At 36.4% G+C, this 22,268-nt stretch overlaps 1 protein-coding gene across 1 annotated transcript in view; it reads right to left on the reverse strand.

The window, feature by feature from the left end:
* LOC138158691 (receptor-type tyrosine-protein phosphatase N2-like) overlaps positions 1-22,268 on the reverse strand; it is a 187,965-nt gene that overhangs the window by 30,277 nt on the left and 135,420 nt on the right. The window contains exons 7-10 of the mRNA XM_069084825.1: positions 20,065-20,184; positions 18,405-18,571; positions 13,048-13,101; positions 10,197-10,261 (exon numbers count right to left, since the gene is read on the reverse strand). Coding sequence (XP_068940926.1) covers positions 10,197-10,261; positions 13,048-13,101; positions 18,405-18,571; positions 20,065-20,184 — 406 coding nt within the window. The remainder of the gene's footprint in view (positions 1-10,196; positions 10,262-13,047; positions 13,102-18,404; positions 18,572-20,064; positions 20,185-22,268) is intronic.

The raw sequence follows: 22,268 nt of genomic DNA on the forward strand, positions 1-22,268 counted from the left end.
TTCAATGGTTGGCAAAGCCCCTTCAATCTCTCTCTCTCATACCAGGTTTTTCTGGTCTCCTTTCCAAAAATAGAAGTTGACACCACAAATGTTTTTATCCTTTATCTCTCTCCTCTCTATCAATTATCAAATTTGAGATGGAAAATATTAATTAAAAGTTATTATATAGGATGGTGTGACTCCTCTAGCTAGGATAATAGACATGGGGCTAGATTTAAGGGCTGAGAACTGAACAGAAAGCTTCATACATTATAGATTCTCTCATTCTTTTATGTGCAGACACAGAGTGTCATATTTGGGTATTATCATGCCATCAACTTAATACAGATGACCTTTGTTTAAATATAATTTATTACCTAGATTTGGAACCCAGCGCTTGGTATATAATAAATAAAATAAGTAATTCTGCATAACACTTTGTTTATAACTTAGTTCTTGTCTAAGGTATAGTCAGGACTTGTCTATAGATCTTATGAATTCGAGTGAGGCACACTTTCACCATGCAAAATGGTGGGATCTGCCATGAACTCCTTTTGTTATTTTGGATAAGTCACGTGAGGGAGTGGAATACAGAACACTGGCTCTGGCTTCAGAGGACCTAGGATCAAACTAGGATCTAATGCTTACTCTCTGTGTGCTCTTATCACAATTTCTCTGGGACTTGGTTTGCTGTCATTCAGTCATTTTTCAGTTGCGTCCAACTCTTTGTGACCCTTTTTGGGATTTTCTTGGCAAAGATACTGGAGTGGTTTGACCTTTCCTTCTCCAGCTAATTTTGCAGATGTAAGATAACTTGCCCAGGGCCACACAGCTAACGAGTGCCTGAGGCCAGATTTGAACTCAGGAAGATGAGTCTTTGGGACTCCTAGCACTGTGCCACTTAGTAGCCCCCAGGCCTTGGTTTACTCATCTGTAAAATGAGGGAGTTGGACTAGATAGCCTCTGAGGTCCCTTCTAGCTCTACAGTGCTATGCCTCTCTTGACCTTAATGTCCTCACCTGTAAGATGATCATCTTGGCTCCTTCCACCTTTAAAGTTTTATAACTGTGACAAAGGAAAGAGGGAAAAGGAAGTGATTTAATCATAATAATTGGCCATTCACAGAATTTTGAATTGGATAGTATTTTAGAGAAAATCTAGTCAGCCCCCAAACTTACAGACAACAAACCTAGAGAGACTGAAGAACAAATCAGGATAGGAAGTGGAGATAGAGCCCTGAGGAGGAGGACAAAGACAAGAAAGCAGAGGAAGGACCACCATGAGGAAGACTGAAGCTGATGCACCAACTGGGCTGCAGAGAATGAAGGAGGAAGAGAAAGTCTCTGAAGACCTTTAAAGTGTTCTCTCAACTAAGCCAAGATAGACTGTGCTATTTGGTGACTCCAGCACAAATGCAGGCATCGAGGTGGACACTGAAAAATGGGATACAGGACAGGAATGAAAGAGACCAAAGGCTTATGGATGATAGCCTCAATTTCTCGTGCTGTGGCTCATGAATGCCATCACTGATTATAAGATTATAGATTTAGAAATGACCTTAAAAACCATCTAGTCTAAATCTGTCTCTAAGAAACCAGGGAAAGGCTATGATCAAAGAAATGTGTGACTGAAAAAAAGATCATTGACTAGCTACAATGAGACCAAGGGATAAACAGTTGACAAATTCTGCTCTATACCAGCATCCTTACAATATCAAGGAAGGCCCCCAACATAGGGCATGGACCTCAGTATGGTGAGCCAATGGACAATTTGTGGGTAAATACTCTGTAGTTAACTTCCAGGGGGACTCAGGATTGGCTATAGTCAGTATCATTGATGAAGAAAGAGTATTTGAACCCAGACCTCTGATTCCAAATTCAGCGCCCTTTCCGCCTTGTCATCCTGCCTCCAGGAATAGGGCTGGAAGGCATTAGGTATGTTAGACATCAAAAAACATCCTATGAAAAGATAATTCTTGCTGTACATCAGCAAACAGGAAATGAATGATTGCTGATGTAGGAGTCATTTCAAAGTCAAGTTGTGTGTGTGCCATCAAACTATAGAATGGTTAGGGCCAAATTCAAAATCACAACTAGATTCATAGAAATGATCAGTAAGAATACAGGGCATATAACAATACCAATTCTAATCTGACTTGTTTAAACAAGTCAGCTCTGAGAAAAGAAAAAGGCATCATTTTCTTCAATTAATGCAAAACAGTCACCACAATAGGATCTGAGTCCAGAATTAACTACATCCATCAGACACTTGATGCCTTCCAAGTGGAGAGACATGGCAGCCAAGAGTAACAGCAGTTTAGAGTATAAGCTTTTATCAAACATTGCAGAGGGGTAAGACAGAAAACCATAAAGCAGTACACTAGAAAGTGATCCTTGAGAGAGTTTGGCATAAGATATTGCTGAACTAGGTGATCCTTAGAGAATGTAAAGATTAAATGGGAGGGGGGACAACAAATAGAAACGAAATGAAACAGATATGCCAACATTTCTATAGTGATATGTTTTCATTGGAAATGAGGGAGAGCTAATACACTCAGGGTACCACCTCAGTATCTAATATGTAATGTGATAAGATATGATATAATATAATATGGAAAAGGCAAGGGTACTTAAAAAGAAAATGTTGGCAAAAGAAGCTGGACCCAACCAAAAATATACATGAGAAATCTGATATAATTTTTAGACAACGCGGGAATACCTTGTTGAATCATTTTCAGTCATGTCTGACTCCCCATGACTCCAACTGGGGTTTTCTTGGCAGAGATACTGGAGTGGTTTGCCATTTCTTTCTCCAGCTAATTTTATAGATGAAGAAACTGAGGCAAACAGGGTTAAGTGACTTGTCCAGGATTACACAGCTATTAAGTGTCTGAGGCCAGATTTGAATTCAGGACAATGAATCTTCCTGACTTCAGGCCCAGCACTCCTGCCACTGAGCCAGCTAGAATGGGCTAACAATAACTTAGTTAACTCAAAAGAATAGAAAATATCTCAAATGGTCTTTTGAGATATTGGGCTAGATGACCATCATGGTTCTTTGTGCCTTCCACATGCCCTGCCCCCCATAAAAGGGTCATTGAGAAGACACACATGATACACTGTAGTCCTCCAGCTGAGTACAAAGAAAAGAGATTTCACTGAGTCTACTGCCAGTTTTTTATACAGTATCTAACTTGGTAGAACTGTATGAAAACTTAGAGGCTCTTGTGGGTTAGGCGTTTCTATTTTTTTATTTCCAATGCTTAACAGAGTGCCAGGAATATATCAGACATTTAATAAATGCTTGTTGACCAACTGACTGATATTAATGTCAGATAAGAGCTTAAGATAGATGAACTCACAGAAATAAACAACATGGTTCAATGATAAACTGAATATAACGTAAGCTCCTTGACTGAGCAGAAGGTAAGCTCCTCTACATTGTTTCATTTTTTATGTAATATCCCAAGGTAGTTGGGATTGTTGGGATCTGTATCCCAAGTGTGTAGGGTAGAGCCTAGCACTTAATGTATACTTAATAAGTATTTGTTGATGGATAGATAAGCATCAAGTGGGGTTTAGATTAAAGAGATATAATCACCTAGAGGAAATTCCTAGTGTCTTGGAGAAATCCAGAATATAAAAGAGATTCCCTATTAATGGCAAAATTCTCCAAATGCCTGTATTCCCTGCAAATAAGATAATGCTAATTGCATTAAGCTTCGTTGACAATCACTCAGAAGAAAGGGGCCTAACCACCTATAACAACAAAAACAAATTCAATTAAAAATATATGTATTTGTCAAATATTATCAAGAGTTTAGCATAGTGGTTAGGGTGCTGGCCTTGGAGTCAGCAAGACTTGGGTTCAGGTCTTGCCTGTGATACAAACCAATGGATCATGGTGACCATGGCTAAGTCACTTAACACTCCAAGACTGTCAAGACATGCAAATATGAATTCATGGAGGGAATTCCTACAGTGGAACTTCCTTGCAGTGACAAAATCACAGGCCTAAACTGAAAAACAAAAGACAACAGGGCAGGCAGTTAGTGCCTTCCTACCTCCCTGTGTACCTTTGTGTACATCTTTAATTGCATCAAGGAAAGAGATTTAAGGAAAGGGGAACAATTAGGAGAATATCACAATAACCCTGCTAAGTAGCAGCGTGAACAGATCAGACAGGACAGATCTAAGGGATGCTGTGGAGATAGAAACAATCCGATGACTGATCAGAGAGGTGAGATGGGGGAAAGTAATGAGTCAAGGATTATGCCAAAGCTGTGAATCTGGGTGATGACAAGGATGCTGGTATCTTTGACATGGGCAGGAGGGAATTTTGGAAGAGAAGTGGTTTTTTAAGGAAAGATGATGAGTTCTGTTTTGGACATTTGGAGTTTGAGCTAGTCCCCATTTGACAAGAAGGACCCGGTAGTTATACAATCAATAGGCAGAGGGCATAGAAGATGAACAGCAAATTAACAAGTCTGCTTACTGGAGCAATGGAGGTTTAGTGTGAAATTTGGGCTTTATGTTACTTATTAATAATAGGATGCTTCAGAAGGAGGGCCACCCATTTAACAGAAGAACAATGGAGCTACCAGCTGCAAGATGTTTCATAGAAAAATGCCAATGTAAAATATGCTTTTAAATGATGTTTTCCAGTAACAACAGGCCCCATTTCATTGTCGGTTTTTCCATTAAATAATTGACCCCAGGGTCCACTGTGCATGCTTGCCTGTGGCTTGGGGCATAGCTCCCGTGGTGGTCAATTATCTGACAGTAGAACCCACAACAAGCAATATGGCTTAACCGCTTCCTTGGTAACTCATTCATAGTTCCACTGCATAATAGAATTCCACGTGCAGCCGGCGCCTGCTTAATATACACTATGGCTACATCATTGCAAAGACCACCTTCCAGAATGTAGTAGTGAATATCAATATTGCTAAGGTGCCAGACTAGCTCACTGAAAGGAAAAAAATGCTAACAATAAACAATTAAATAAAAATAAAAACTTAGTTACTACCTCTACCGGACTCAAGTCCAAAACACAATAATTTCCTTTTCACCAACATAGTGAAGGCTTAGCCTTTTGTTCTCTAAGAGGTAAGTCACTGACAAATTAAGATACTATTTGTACTTTAGTTTTTAAGGTTCTGCCAAACCTACATATACAACTTCCTTCCCACCAATATATTTTACTCGAGTTCTTTGAATTTACCTTTTCAAACACATCTTATCCAGCTGGACTAATCATATAATTCACAAACTTCTTATTGCTACCACCCTAGTTGAGGGTCTTGTTACCTCACATCCAGACTACTACAAAAGCCTCTTTCCTGGTCTTCCTGCCATCTGTGTTTTTCTATTCCTCCCACACAGTGCTGCCAAATTAATCTTTGTAAAAATATTCTATGATCATACTTGCATTCTTAAAAAAATACAAAAAACAAAAAACCTCAACTGATTCCTCTTTTCCTACAAGATAGTTCAGCTCCTTGACCTGGCATTCCAACTAATCCATTCCTTGGCCCCAGCATACTTTTCCAATCCTCAATTCCTCTATTTTACTTAAAGTAATCATCTTCTTCATCGCACCACTATATGCAATATGTGCTTTCTCTTCTCTTCACCTTAGCTCATGCTACCTGGAATGACCTCCTTGCCTCTGCCTACCAAAATCCTATTCATCTTTCAACTCCAATTCTTTCACCATGAAACCTGGCATCATTTGAACTAGAAGCAAACTCTCCCAGGAATCCTATAGAACAGCCTGCATTTTTCATTCACAAGGCACTGATTATATATGTATGTGTGTGTATATGTATATATTTAGTTGTATGTATGTAATGTAATTATTTGCTTATAAGTCTTATCTTCCCAAGCAAAGTATAAGGTCCAGTAGGACCTGGACTTTATCTTGTCTTCATCAAGCATCTGAGACAGCACTTTCACATGATAAATCGTCAATAAGTATTTGTCAACTGCTTTCTCAGGAGAAGCTACCAGGTAACAGCCTCAAATCTCTGCATACAGATAATGATGATGATAAGCTCAAGCAAACAACAGTCAAAAAACCCTCTCCTCTTAATGAATTTATTTGCTCTGTTCTTAGCAGAGATAATTAATTTAAATTTTATCCTTTAATGACATGCAGTTTGTTATTTTTAAGTATGATAAACCGGTAAAAAATGGAGTTGCTTAATTAAGACATTCTTGTATTGTTCAGTACAGTACAGGATGAGTCATAAAGTTAAAAACCTACATGATTATGCAGCAAGGTTCATTTAATCGGTTCACGTCACACCCTATATTTTTTTCTCCTTTCTACTTCTCATGGTCTAGTTTAGCACACTATTTTAAGCTAATATTTTAACTGAAATTTCATAAACGATTAACGTGTCATGAGCAAGGTTATCTCTTGGAGTTACCACTCTGTTTAGGCAAGAGAGAAAGGTTATGAAAGATACTTTGATATTGCAGAGGGGAGGCAGTATGGCTTAATGGAAAGAGGGTTTAGGGGCAACCTAGTTGTGTGATTATGCTTATGATCAAATCATAACATCTATGAACTTCAATTTCTTCATCTGTAGAGTACACTAACACTTTACCCACCTCATAGAGTAGATGTGAGGCAAACTTTAAAATGCTATATAAATGTGAGTTGTTAATGTTATTATTAACAACAATGCTTTTGATCTCTTTGGAAATTCAAATCTCTTTGCACTGCTGAGTAGATGGATAGCATTTGAACAGCCCCTGCACTCTGTGACCCTGTAAGGGATGGGGAGGGGGGTTGGATAAAGGACAAGGAGAGAAGAAGCAATGGGAAACGGCTGAAGTAGGCCTGCCATTTATAAAGCTTATTTCCTTTGGGAGATGGGAGGAGGGTTGGTGGGAGTGTTGGTAAACTGATCTACATAGCAAATGCAGCTTAATAACATTAAAATGTAGCCTTAAATCAAATGACAAATATATAATAAACAATTAATCAGAAATATAAACCCGAAACGTACACTGATCTTAGGCAAGATTTGACAAGGTTCCTGTGACAGCAAAACAGTAACAAATGGGATCAAATTGCTGAGGATGAAAACCTGACATTGAATAGATAGTAACATCATCATCTCATGTTTGTTCTAAATTCATGCAATTTAGATTATTTAGAAAAGCCCTTGGAGTTAATGCAGCTAAGAAGACAACAACTAACTGCCACATTTATTTAGAACACCCCCTAATTTAGTTCCCAAAAGGAAATTCTCATTCCTATGACTCAGGCCAAACAAAAGAAACAGGACTCCCAAAAAATGCTTTCTACAGTTCTTTGAATAACAATAGCAACTGAGAGATTGGAATGTGTTTACTCAGCATACAACTCCTAGCATCATGAGACCCTTTCAGATTCCCTCCCCCCTGCCCAAACAAAAATCCTAGTGGGGGATCCTTTATAAAATGTGTGATAAATATTTCCCCAGTGGTTGGGTTTCTATGATTGCCATAGTTAGCTGAAAGTTAGGAGAATTTCACCTTTGCCTGGAAGTCCCAGGCTGACCTGACAAATGTTATTCTTTGGGAAACTCTCATCACCTGCCAAATGATGGAACTGGTCTAAATTCCTAGTCAACTGCATTTCTTCCCTCCCTACTTTAGAACTTAGAGAAGGTTTTCCATGACTGATTAAATGTGTGTGTGTGTGTGTGTGTGTGTGTGTGTGTGTGTGTGTAAATGGTAAAATGCTGTGTGAATGAACAGATGTCTAATTCAATTCAACAAGCATTTATTAAACCCCTACTATGTATGGACAAGGCACTGTGCTAAGTTCTAGGAATACAATGACAGTGAAAAATGGTAAACACAACTCTATAAACATATTTTCTAGAAAGATTTGTAATTTGATCAGTGATTGAGTTAAGGTCTTAAATGCCAAATTGAATGCAAAATTCCTAAATGAAACTATTTCTGAAGAAAAAGTCTCCAGCATTAGATGAAAAGAGAATTTCCCTATGACAAAAATCAATGAAGTACAAAAGTATTTTATAGTTTTATATCTACTTTTCCCACTGCAAAAAAAAGTAGGGTGAGCCTATTTACTTTGATTTAAAAATGCATCATTGTCTGCTCTTTAATAAACTAGACAGTGGAACTAGAACTTAAATTATTCTAAGTTTATTCTTAAACGTCCTTAAAAAAAAAAAAAGACTGAAGGCCTTAATCCTTACTTAAAAAGCCTTTATGAAAGAAATTCTAGTCGATGCTGTCGCTGCAGCTGGACCCAGGCTGAAAGTGCACTTACATTTTTATGTTTAGAACTGAAGAACTCTAAAGTTAGTGCTAGCTCTCCACATAAAAGCTTTGGAAATGGCATTCTTTGGTCCTCCTGCAATTCATTCTTTTTAAGAAAAGGAAATGGAAAGAAAGGTTTCATGTCCAGGGCTTCAGGCCTTTGATCATTTGATGAACACTGGATCCTCAACCTGGGCCTCAAACTTCTCAGGCCAGACAAAGAAGGCCTAGGCCTCACAGGCCGGGCCTAGATTCCTGTCAGAACAAAACCTTTGGCTGCCTCACAGTGTGACGGCCTGGGAAAGGCCCACCTCAGCAGGGCTGAGATGCCCGCTCTGCCCTTTGATCTTTCATTTAGACTACATCCCAAGCTCCAGGTCAGGGGATTTCAAATTGCACACCCCATTGGCAGAGGGGAGTCGGTCAAGAACAAAATGGGGGAGGGGGGTGACCAATCTTAAAAAAAAAAATCCTGCGACTCCTTTCTTTGACCAGTTTCACATGACTTGTTTTGTATTGTGAAATACTAAGCCCACACTTAAAATGGAATTTGACATTACATGGTACAATGGAGTCAATAGATGGCATTCTTTAGTGTTCTTACAATAAGTCAACCCTTCCTTAAGTGGTTGAAAGCCTGAAGCTGGAAAATACTTCTCTATGATACAAAATTGCATATATTTAAACTCCAGGTTTCATCATATCCTCTTGGTGAAAACCAACATAACCCAAACAAATGTTGAGATGATGTCAACATCTGTTCCCCTACTTCTGCTCATTTTTGTTTGCAGTGATCAAATTTCCACTTGACCATTTATGTATTGAGTAACTTATGGGGTCACATATTCTTTCACAAACACAAGCATGACACATTTAAACGAAACAATCCACATTCTCTTCGAATTTTTCTTTTCTTTGGTAGATGTTGGGGCAGATAACACAACCACTCTTAACATAGATGGCAATTTCTGCACTTCAGCAACTCTGTGGTTGCAAATGAAATGATGTATACTTGAGAGAAAAAAAAAACACACTTTCCTAGATGGAAATACTCCTCCCCCCACCCAACTTGATAATAAGTAACATAATGCTTCTTCTTTTGTGTGTATAAATCCCCAAGACTAAGCTAATTCCGAGCACTTCAAAATGTTATTTGATGCTGCAAAACCTCATTTCAACCTAAGGCCTTATTCTTATTCTCTCCCCTGAACCCATGAAGCCTGGTAATAGTCTCTTCTCTGTACTGTGTGACCCCAGTGAACTGCTCTGGGCCTCAGTTTTCTCATCTATAAAATGAAGGGACTGAATGAAGATCTATAAGGATCTTTTTAGCTCTAGAATTATTTAATTCTAGGATAACAAATGAACAAGTCTCCAAAAGGGGCAAAAAAATCAAGAGAGATATTATATTTTAATGGGGGTGGGGGAGGGAATTCTCATAGTGCTATTATAAGTTCAAATATTAAAAAAAAATGAAATAGGTTAATTATTTACATGGAATAAAAAAGACAAACCTTAGAGGTCATATAGTTGGATTAAACCCTATTTTACAGATGAGAAAACTTAGATTATTATTAGTAGAAATTATTAGTGTCATTGACCAATGGAGATTATGTTCTACTAAGAAATACACTATATACCAAAAATAACTTGTTTTTTTGGAGTTAGTTGAATGTTTAAAAATTTAAAAATCTGCATTTCCCTCAATGCCAAATATAATATTGTCCAACATATATTGTCCTATGTAGTACCCATTAACAAAGAATGTACTTTAAAAAATGTGTGGCAGATAACTTAATATGATTCAGGAAGGGGGAGGACACTCCTCTAATTTATTCGAAGGCCTTCTGTGAATATTGCATCCTATGTTACTATGGCAACACGACCGCATATCTCGGCCCTGACAAAGCAGCCAGGGCTTTTGAATCTCACCTTTGGCCATCTTATTGAGAACCATGTCAATCAGCACGTAGGTGCCGCTCCTTCCAGCGCCATCACTGTCAACAGAAGGAGAGAGGATGAACATACTATCTGTCCACAGGAAAGGCAGCAATCATTTATTTTACCCATGTTGTAAGCGGGGACAGGGAAAGGAAAAGTGAAAGAGAGAACCAGAGGAAAAGAAACAAAGAAAACTTGTGATGGGCTTTAATAAGCTCAAGCTGTTCATGAAGGATTAACTATTGTTCTTCATGACTAGGTTTTCCCTGTCTGTTTTTTTTTCTCCAAGGCCAAATATGTTTGAGTTTTAGCAAAATAAAATTAGATAAAGAAAATGCCAACACTGTCACATATAATAAGCACAGAGAACCTTATTTCTATGACTTAGAACTTGAAAAGATGCAGCAAAAGATGGAGAGTACCCAACATTCTCAGGCAAGACCAAAGTTTTCATTTAAGTATATATATCAGATAATTGTCATACTGATTTTTTTTGGGGGGGGGAGGAAGGAGTTTTTCTTTACTATTAGATGTTCTTATGCCATTTTATCCCTTCTAGAAATGGAAATATCCATGTTATTTGTTTCTTAATCATGGCTTTAAAAAGCTTTCTCATTTCATTTCCTCCCCCTGAACTCCCCCCTTCCCCTGCCCCAACCTTCTATAATTGGAAAATTTACCATCTGGACTAGAGTTGTAAAAATGTTTTGAATTAGGTCTCAACATTATCAAATTAAAAAAAAATGAAGTTGCAATTTTCAGGACAAAAAAAATAATACCACCATCATTAGTTTTGATATAGAAAATGTTAAAACTAGTTTTCCCCCCACCAAATTGATGTCTCATTTGTATGTATGTGTGAGAGACCCTCTTTAACACAGCCAACAGGATCACAGAATGAGAGTTGTAAGACTTTTGGAGGCATAATCCAACCTCCTCATTTTCCACATGAGGAGCCCAAAGCAGCCAGAAGTTAAGAGACTTGCTTTGGGTCATATAGCTAGTAAATGTCTTGGGTGGGATTTGAATTCAGGGCTTTCTGACTCCTATCCTTACAGGTTCTCTGATTTGTTTCATCTCTGCCTGCCTAGGTTTTTTATTGATCAAATGAATAACATATGCTAAATGCTTCGCAAACCTGAATAGCTAGTATTGTTTTTCTTGGTTGTTGATTAAACTATTGTTAGACAGAATTGACTTGGGATGGATAGCTTTCATAGAGAAAGTTTATTAATATTTAACTTTCTCTCCTCAAAGAGATGACGATTAAGAAAAAAATCAGCAGCCAAAGCAAAATAAATACAAATAAAATTTAAAAAATTAGTCATCAGAACAAACTTTCCTAGATAGCTTTATTCATTACATCATTGAAGAACAATCTTTAACTCTTTTTGGTGTCACAGACACTTTCTTAGAATGTTTCAAGATGCGTAAAATAAAATATATGAGCATGAAGGAAACTGTATTGAAATAGTTTATCTATCTATTTAAATATGTATTTTTTAAAGTTCATGCATCTCAAGAACTCTTGACCAAGGACTTGTGTTTTAAGTAATTTGATCCTTTACCACACATGCCTTCATCAGACTCCAAAGGCATGATGCCTGTTTTAGGATACTGAGGTGTAAAGACTATGCTACTTGTAGAGGAAAATTAAAAGGCCGAAACCACCAACCTTCCTCTCCTATGGACCAAAAAATAAACAACAACAAAAACTTGTTTTTGAATTAGGTTGGTGGGCTTGGTATCATCTCAATGGATAGGCTTCCTTACAATTAACTCACTTTAACAAACATAAATTCAGTGGCGTTTATGTGCAAGGTACTATGCTAGGTGATAGAAATAATTCTAATACTTTGATGGTTCCTAAAAAACATTAAAACTTCTTTTCTGTACCATCACAACTCTTAACAGCAAAAAAGTTCCTAAAAAGGAGTATGTATTATTTAACAAAAGATGATCCAAAATTTAGCTTGTTAGTTGAATCAAATGCAGCAGAGAAAGGAAATGTCAAATGCAGATATCCTTTTTGACAGCCTGTTAATTTGATTTCTATAGTTTTAACTTAGAGAAGATAAGGGTTTACAATAGAAAGAAAGGCATAGCTCTAACAGCCACGTTGGTTTCCATGAAAACACTCATGGTCAACTTGGAAAACAATAAGATGGGCAGGTGGTGGCCATTCAAACATGCCTCTAATAATAACTAAATACTAGATATATACATATATGTGTGGTTATTGAGTTGTTTCAGTCGTGTCCAACTCTTTGTGACCCCCATTTGGGGTTTTCTTGGCAAAGATACTGCAGTAGTTTGCCATTTCTTTCTCCACCTCATTTTACTAGATGAGGAAACTCAGGCAGACAGGATTAAGTGACTTGCCCAGGGGTCATACAGTTCTGAGGCTATACTGAACTCTGGTCTTCCTGACACACACTTCCTGTGCTCTATCTATGGCCCTACCTAGCTGCCCATAATGCATGTATGTGTGTGTGTGTGTATGTGTGTATAAAACAAAATTGCTTATGTCATTGCAAATTATAAAATAAAATGTCACCTTGATCCAATTTTTTGGTCAGATACATGTGGAGGAATTAGGCACATTGCAGATAAAGTTTAACGACAAATTATGTAATGGTCACCGTAAGTATAAGCAATACAACTTTCAGCAGCATAAAAAGAAAATAACGCTAAATTGCTATCTCAGAATTATTTTCAAAAGATACACTTAAGTATGTGCTTATTAATTTGCTAGTAATCTCAATTTTTCAGTTTGTTTTTATAGTTTTATGGTTTCTTAGTATTGCAAAACTTCTAAGCACATGTTAAAAGTTATACTTGCCTGCAATGAACAATAATTGGACAAGAACGGCCCCTGTAGCACTTGTTTACTTTTCTGCAACAAAAGAGAGATATCAAGTTATAATTATAATCTGTTTCCTCAGATGATAAACAGAGTAAGTGTTTTTACAATACAATACAATACAATACAATATAATACAATGATTCAGTATTCTCAAACTTATTTTCCATTAGCCAGTTTTGATAAAGAAAACGATCACATTCACAGTTCCTCATGATTCAATTTCCATTTTATAGTAAACTAAAAACTAAACAAAATTCTTGTACATTCACAAAGATTTTACATTTGCACAGGTGAACTCAAGCAACTGTTTCTATAGCTGGTTTGTCTGATCAATGGATCAATCCATCTAGCTCCTGGCCTCTTTTGTTAGTTTTTCCTTCTTCAGTTAATCTAACTTTTCGTTATAGGCTCATTTTCTGTATTATACATTGGAATTCTTGTGTTTTAGAACTGATGTTCCAACACCCAAACACTCCCATCAACCACTCATTTCTGTTGAAAAAACAGGTTGCATAGATACACTCTCAAGAGAAATCCTTCTGTGGACTCCTTACATGATCATGTGGTAAGAATGTTTTAACCAACGAGAAAAAACAATACTGTCAAGAAAAAAGCCTTCCATTTTTTGAAATTTGAGTACATTACCAAACAATTTTCATTCTACAGATTTTTGGCTAGTTAGTCTCAGAGATAAACAATAAACACGTATCAAAATTTTGTAACAATCCCTGTCCCTCCTGGCCCAAATAGGAGGTGATTTATATTCCTTGTAAAGGACCCTCTAACACTTTGTTTCTTTCGGCAGACAAGCTACAGGATATCTAAAGAGCAAATCAAGTTATTCAGAAGGGTATTTTCAAAGAAGAAAATAAGAGTCTAGGTTTTTTGGAAGAAAGAAATTCGTTCCTCATCTGAAATGTGCAGCATTCTTTTATCTATGATAGGAAGTAAAATTTGGGAGAGGAGGACAGTAACATGGGAAAATTTCCCTCAAAGACAAAATAAAAAAGGCTTTACTTTTTCTTTTTCAGAGGCTGTGTCTACAAACACCAAAATAATCCATCAAAAAAGTAAAAATTCAATCAGTTGTTTTATCTTTAGGACATTAAAAGAAAGGAATAGGTGACTTTGATTTTTTTTTCAACAAATTAACTTATTTCTTTCTACTGAATTCACCGTACATTTTGGTAGCTTCATACATAGAGCTTGGATGCCAGATCCAATGGCATTGTTGTATATTATCAATGTTCAGAGTGAGAGGCCCCAAGCTGCATAGTAGTAAGTGGAAATACTTAGAGCGACCGACATTTTGAGAAAAGATAATGTACAGTGGGAAAACCTGGATTAACCAGATACCTGTACCCCACTGTGACCACTGGATCTGAGGTTATTCCCCTATTCTGTGCTGACTCTCTGCCAAAAATGTGAAAATATGTAATATATACATGGTTAGAGAACACAGAAAGTGGAAATAGTAAGGAAATGAAAGGCTCAGGACACACGTTACCAAGCACCCTAATGGTTAAGCCCTCTCATTACTATACTGCCAGGAGATTTTTTTTTTAAGTTGCATTTATATTGGTATTTGGGAGAAAAGATGATAAGCAAAAAATGAACACTTATTGAAGTCAATAGTACTCCTGTGCAAGAATACCATGGAAGTACTTGGCTCTTTGAGTAGAAAATGCACTGAGGAAAGGAGACCCACTTCTAAAGTCTTTTTCTCTTTTTTCCTCACTCAGGTTAGTAGGGCATCATGAGTTCTACTTCTGATAAATAGATTCTAAACTACCAGAATGGCTTCTGAAGTGGGAAGGCTGCTGGGCCCAGTCTACTGTACAGGCTAAAATGTATAAAGTCATTTAGAATTTCTTTTTGGTGATGGCGGTATTATTTTCTTTGAGCAGAATCAAGCATGCTTACCCTTAAATCATTCTAGAGTTGTTTTACTTTTAAGGGGTTTTCAACTGCAAATGAAAGCTTTTGCCATATATTTCTGAGTAACCGAATCTTTTAACATGATCAGGGTCACCACCTCAGCTCTGTATTCCAACATCTTGTGATATTTCATGTTTGACAGCCCCATCTATGTTTTGTGGAAGGAAAACTAAATGTTTATCTGTAGACATACTGGTAAATGGCCAGGTCTTACTCCATTTTTCAGATGGTGCCAAAAATGCCCAACAAAGGCATAATTAAAAAAGAGATAAATAGAATAAATATCCACCCTTCACCAAAATGTGTAGGACACAATTAAAACGTAAGCAGCCATCAGACACAACAATATCACAGCGTCCAATTTACAGTTGGTCAGCCCCTTTCCCTCTTCCCTGGGAGTTCTTTAACAAGACAGCCTCCCTCACTTAGTAATGTTGTTAAAAAGCTAATTACTAGCTAAATATGTCTGTGATTTGCTTTTGCACTCCCGTAATTCCTTTCTTCATTCTATGGCATGTTTAAAATGCTGTTGTCTCCAAGCATGTTGTGACTGGCTGCCTCTGCAGAGTTTAGAAAGGCTTTAGTGTAATTTTAAGAAAAACCTCCTCTAACCCTATTTGGAGGGAAAGAAAAAACCAACAACTCACAAACAGCCAAAGAGACATGTTGTGTAAATACCACATGGCATTATTTTCTTAGCATTTTATTTACAAGAGATCCAAATACTTATCACAGCTCGAAAAAAAAAAACACAAAAGAAAACCTTAAAAGCCGATTATCACATATTCCAACAGAAGGTTTTTCATCCAGTTGACCTATGATATATAGTCTACTGATCAGTTATGAAGATAAATAAACAATATTCAAGTATCCCATTCCATCCCAAGTTTACACTACTAGAGTAAACGGAAAATTCATCCATAAGCAGAAGGTCCCAAACATTAAGGAAAAAAATGATAATTTTTTATATTTAGATCTATACACAGGAGGAATTAACTGAGGAAGAATGATTAGTGATACAAACCAACCCATGGGGTCATTGAGTGGAAAAGAAATCATCATGCAAACCATCAGCAAGCAAAGGTCAGAGGTCGTTAGAGGCTCAGAAAAGGGGTTTCCCACATTGTCCCTGCAGCAGAGTCACAGTTTCCAATGATCACTTTTGTGACTATGCAACTGGGCTCATATTACTAGCTGCAACATCACAAAAATGACACCGGCAACCGCTAATTAGCTGGCAAAATAAGAATTTGTCCATTTTTAAAGTGAGCAGGGTTAGTAGATGTCATTGCACACAGCAAGAAGTGATAGCATAATATATATATTTTAAGCAAAGCCCTCACATGTGATGCTAATTATCTTTTAGCTTAGCAGTTTCTCTTTAAAGTGTAAATGTGCTCCCTCTGGGCTCAGAGAAATATTTAATTACACATATCAGTGCATGACTAACAAGCTAGTTCAGAGCTAGAATGGTTGGTCTATTGTTCAAGATGAAATTAGGATTCTAGTAACATTCAACTGACCAGTGTTTTCAGAAGCAGCCTCACCTCTTCCAACTCTGTAATTTGTGTGCTTATGTAAAAAAAATCATCTCAGCATCTCATGCTTAGGTGGGGTACATTCTTAGAATATAAGCATTTAGGTCAATATTCAGCCTAATCTGGGAAATCCATAATTATCTGAAACAGAATTCACCAAATAAGTAAAGAAATAGAAACTTGATTTCCAAATGAAACTTGCAAAGTATGGGTTCTAGAATTTTTGTTATTTTTGGTTATGGTGGTTGTTTTTGATAAAAAGTCAAAACAAAGGCAACTTCTTAGTACCGTATCTCCATAGACTCTGGGGCAAGGGAATTTCGGGAATCTAACTTTTCTCAATAATGACATTAAAAATTGAGGGTTGGTTATGTATATGCTAAATTTCATATATGTATATGAATGTATATACACCCATATGCATATATATATATATACACATACACTGAATGCACATTAAGACATTGATATTAAGATGAGTAGCCATCTTTATTGAGATACAGCAATATGTCTGTCAAGTATGTTTTTTGAGGACTCCATCCCAAAAAACTTACTCTAGGTAAGATTTTAAATAGCATGTCTTAGTAATATTTCCTCCTACAATATGAAGAATTTACATCAAGAAAAGCCATCGATGGTCAAATTAAGATAGGACAAGTAGCAATTGTTGATATATGCTAACAGATTTCCCTTTTTACCATGCATTCAGTATTCTTGACCTATAATACACAATTTGCATCTATAAGTAACAGAGCAGCAGAGTTGGCTTTGAATGTGTATTATATATACAGTACCAAATTTGATTCTCTTTTTGATTTCATTCACATGCTATTTGATCCAAGGCAAGTATGTCACATGTTTCTTTCTTAAACAGAACAATAAGCAAAATCAAATACATCATACTTATAAGTCTAGAACTTATAAATTCAGGAAAATCAAAGTTAAGGCTGAAAGTCTATCTTTACTAAAATACTTGATCTTTCCATCTTCCCCTGACTTAAGTTATTGTAGAATCTAGGATAAACAACTATTCATATCAAGATTGCACTAAGGTAGACATACAATGAATGCAATTCAATATTAATTCTTCAGTTCCTTACTTTCAATTTTTATTTGTGATCTTTAATATTCCTTTAAAATATACAGATAAATTTGAATGAAATGGAGGCAAGATCCTACATGCCTCAGGGTTCTGCTGAAACCATGCACAAATTTTTTAGGTTACCTATTCCTACCCAGTTATCACTATATAGTAGCCAATATCAAGCAAGAGCTATGGATGAAGTGCCAAATATGCTTTGAATCAATATTTCAGTCAGAGATTTTGTTTTCCTTGTTGATCTATGCATTTTGGTACAAAGTAAGTCGTCAGACAATTCAGTTAATAAATATTCAAGAGTCTCCCTCTTTCACTGGGTAATTATCAAAGCCCTGAGGATGGGCAAAAGGCTGAGTAATTTTTTCAAACTGTCATTTTCAAGCCAGTGTTGTTGTTATTATTTTTTAAAAATAGACACTAGTCCATGCTGACTAGACTTATTTGGAATTTGCATCTTCTTTCACTCAGGAATGAGTAGCTTAGAACCTACATCTGATCTTGTATTCTTGATTAATTTTTAATTCTCACAGTAGTCTCCAAGTAGCTTGATAACATAGATAGACTAAAAAGAAATGGGCTTCATGTTATCAGGATTGAAATAGAGACATGGATAAGAGTAAACACCCAGCAACACTTAGAATTGATGACCACACATCCACTGAGGAATCTTGCATAAAGAAATTATTGCAAACATTACTCTTTTTAACCAGTGACCAGACTATAGATGCCTTAATGTGTTATTATGTACTTTGTTGTACCTGCGGAAATCCAGAAGTGATCTTGTAGAAGAAGGAACTCCCTGGTCATACCAACTAAGGAAATGGAACTGGGTTACGGTCCGCGTTTCATTGGTTTGAAGATTTTTCAAATAAAAGCTTCTCACAAGGAAATCCTCACACCAGATATGTTCAGACACCAGATTTACCTGGATAGAAATTATAATTTAGAGAAGAAAAGAAACGGGGTAAAAGGCACATAAACATAAAATACAATTCAATAACACTTAAGTGGAAGTTTGTAGGTATGGGGAGGAGGGTACATGTATCAAGTATGAATTTTGTAACCTTTCATAGAGCAGAGGAATCATCAGACTGATACTGTCCTCTTTCCTGATCAATGATAACATTGGTATATGGGACTTCAGTATCATATAAAAAAATCAACTGGGGTAAAAAAAATTGGTTACTATTCAAAATTACAGTTTCTGTGACAGAAGCCTTGAAGAAATATCACCGATCAGTTAAAATGGTTGCGCAACAAAAAATAATCTAAACAGATCTGGTAAAACTATTCTATGGAAAGTTGAGTTTCATCTTAAATAAAATGAAACACATTTTGATTTGGAACTGGTGAATCCTAAAAGTAAGAACTTCCACATGAAGACTAGTAAAAATAAGTTTAACTAGTTGCATAAATATTAGTATAATAGATTCATGGAATGTTAGAGCTGGAAATGAACTAGGAGATCACCTAAGACAATCCCCTCATTTTATAAGTGAGGAAACCCACAGCTAGACAATGGGTTAGTATCCCTCAAATTTAAGACAACAATCCTAACACCACAGACAATTAATTGCTTACCCTTTGAGTTCAACCCTAAAAGCATGCCCTCTGGTGTGCATGGTTCTAACTGACTCACTATTGTGAAACTTGATTATTTTGGCCTTTAATAGAAAACTGTAGCAGAGGGTTGAGTCTATTCCTTTCTTTAAATGCTTAAGCTTACTTAGGCCACCCTAAATGTGTTATAAGAAACCTGAAAAGGGATGTCTGTCTGTAGTTTCTCTCCAAATATATAAAAGTCATAATAATACATATGCAAAACTCTAAACAGAACTGTGTTAAGACTACTTTACCAGGCTGGAGAAATCAATAAATCATTAGAATAATAGCAGGGCTCCCCTTTGAAATGAGACTATTTTAAAGTCATGCTCCATGGGGCCTGTTTAAATGGACTACCCTGTAGAGGTAAATATTTTTGCTTTTTTTTTCCTGTCCAGCATTTGTATTTGTCAAAATTTAGCAATGAAAAAGACATTATCAAAGACTTCAATTACAGAGCTTTATACAATACAGCTATTTTAAGAGCTTGCATCTCTATTTATATTGTGAAAATTCCTAGAAAAATGCTGGTAATTTATATCCTGATGACAGGAAGAATTGAAGTTCCCAAACCAAGAAATATTTTATTCCTCTTCTCCTTCATAAAACTGGTTTGTCATCTTCCAGTGGCTTTCACTCCAAGAGGAACTCAAGGGATCTCAGTATTCTCCTTGAAGCCCTTTGGAGGAAGGCAAATGCAAGTTCATGGTGGGTCCCAGCTTAGGTCAAAGTAGATTAAGTAATATTTGGGTTAGGATGAAATCAATTCACACATTTACTGTCAACTTTACAACCAGATCTATTTGACTTAAGTACCTCGTAGATGTGGTAAAGGTTGGACCCTTCATCTGGCCAATAGTGGTAGCATTGCTTGACTCCATTTTCCGTGAGGGGTGTCAGCATGACAATAACGACGCAGCCGTTCTCCCAGACCATCTGCAGACAAAGAAAGACACCGTGGCCACACTGTGACTGCCTAATTACCGCGTGACACGTATAATTACTGCACTCAGAGACACAATCAAAATTTATTCCATTCACAGGAAATTTATTTCATTTTCATTAGACACTTTTACTCTGCAGCTGCTTTCAAATCTCTGAATAAAATGGGACCATATTTTGCATGCTTCCATGAGATATTAAAAAAATTTCCAATGAATTCATTCCATGCTTTAAAAAACAACTCTGTTCTATGTTCAGCTGTTTGGCTTTCCAACTTTTGATCTGGGAAGGAAACTTTCTATAACGCTGCATAAAATATACAGCATGGTAGCTGATGTGACATGGAGCAGAGGAGCCTGCTGCCTTCTCAGTGTAAAACAAACAAACATTTGACACGCCTAGTTTTGGGTTGTTGAGATTTTCCAAGTCTTGAAAGCAATTGGCTGGATTGGTCTGCGAAGAATCATAATATTTCTAGACAATCTGAGGCTTGTTCCAAGCTGTTTCTTTGAAAAGAAAAAATACACTCAGAAAACAGCATGAAAAAATTGTATCTCCTCTTGGCCATACCAAAATATGATACTCCACTATCCAAACTACAACAAGTCCATAGGGAAGGAAATAGTGAGTCTTAATGAATGTATTTGACAATCTGGGATAGCTGCCTATGGGAAAAAATAAGTAGCAAAACACACCAAAGAAATGTCTGTAAAATGACTATAGAAAGGCCAAAACAAGCAAAAATGGCCCCATGGAAATGCTTACAACTGTGTGAACACCCACCTAGGAATTAATACTTAACAACAGCATAATCACTAAAGACTGTTATTATTATGGGTATAGGGATGTTATATTTGCTGACTTTTATTAGCATATTAAATTACATAATGAAAAGGAACCTGCCTTTTTTTTAAACAAAGGGTTACATTAACTTCAGAGAAATATTTATAAGCAACTACATTTTGATGTAAATTTAGTAAATCAAAAGGGTCCCCTATTTCTTTAAAATGAGCAGAGATGACAATCCAATTAGGTCCTCCCTCCCTCCCCCCTCTTTTTTAAAAGATACAAAATATTTCTCAAATACAAATGATTTCTCTTCACTGATCATTCTATTGAGCCTTCCCCTTTAAATTATATTTTATAAATCAGGCACATGCATAATATTTTCCTCCTTTAATATTGATTTATACTCCCATGTGATATAAATAGTCAATATCCTTAAGGCACCTCATTGTGTATCATTTAGATTGGAATTTAACGTAAGCCAGTGAAGTATTTAAGGAAAAAGTCCACAAATAAATGTGAATTACACTCAGTCCCATTTCCTTCTTGCAAATCCAACCATAAGATAAGAATTCAAAACATGTGTCTTACTTTGAGCTACCCAGGCTTTAAAACTAGTTCCACTAAATCGGTACTTTCATCACATAACAATTTAATGTGCCTTCAGAAGGTATAGAAGCTCATTGAAGCCATTACGAAAATGAGGAGAAACACAGATTTTATGAGTGTAATAAAAATACAATGATCTAGACCATAAACTAATCATCTAGCACTCTGCTTGTGCCACCCAAGTGTAACATTATAAAGCCCACTCATTTAAAGAGGAATCCTTACAGTTGGGCAACATCTTTCATTGGTTCAAACACACAGCATTTCATTACAGAGGGTCTGCCTGGCTCTCTAAAGATTTGGTTAAGATTAAATCCAAATGAAACTTAATTTAAACAAACAATTTCAAAGGCACTCTTGGGTGTGATATATCTTTTTAGGTCACTGTGCATAAAAGCAGAAGGAGAATTTTACTAAATCAAACAAACAGGAAGCCCATTTGGGTATCAATACTGCTTTTCAGTCCATTCCTTACTATTTAAAACATTTCTTATCAACAGAAACTGGAGGCTGCCCCAGGACTGAGAGTTAGAGCATTTCACTATATTTTTACTATTCTAGGATGTAAATTTAGCTGTTTCAGAATATATACAACAAATAGTTTCTAATTTGGAATTTTGGAGAATGGAAGATGCCAGTTACTCAAAAATTCTGGTTAATTCAGTTAATACATGCTAACCCAG

The sequence above is a fragment of the Petaurus breviceps genome, unplaced genomic scaffold, assembly GCF_028583685.1.
Source record: "Petaurus breviceps papuanus isolate PSGF00001 unplaced genomic scaffold, PetGlider_PUasm1.0 115, whole genome shotgun sequence".
In the NCBI taxonomy this organism is placed as follows: Eukaryota; Metazoa; Chordata; class Mammalia; order Diprotodontia; family Petauridae; genus Petaurus; species Petaurus breviceps.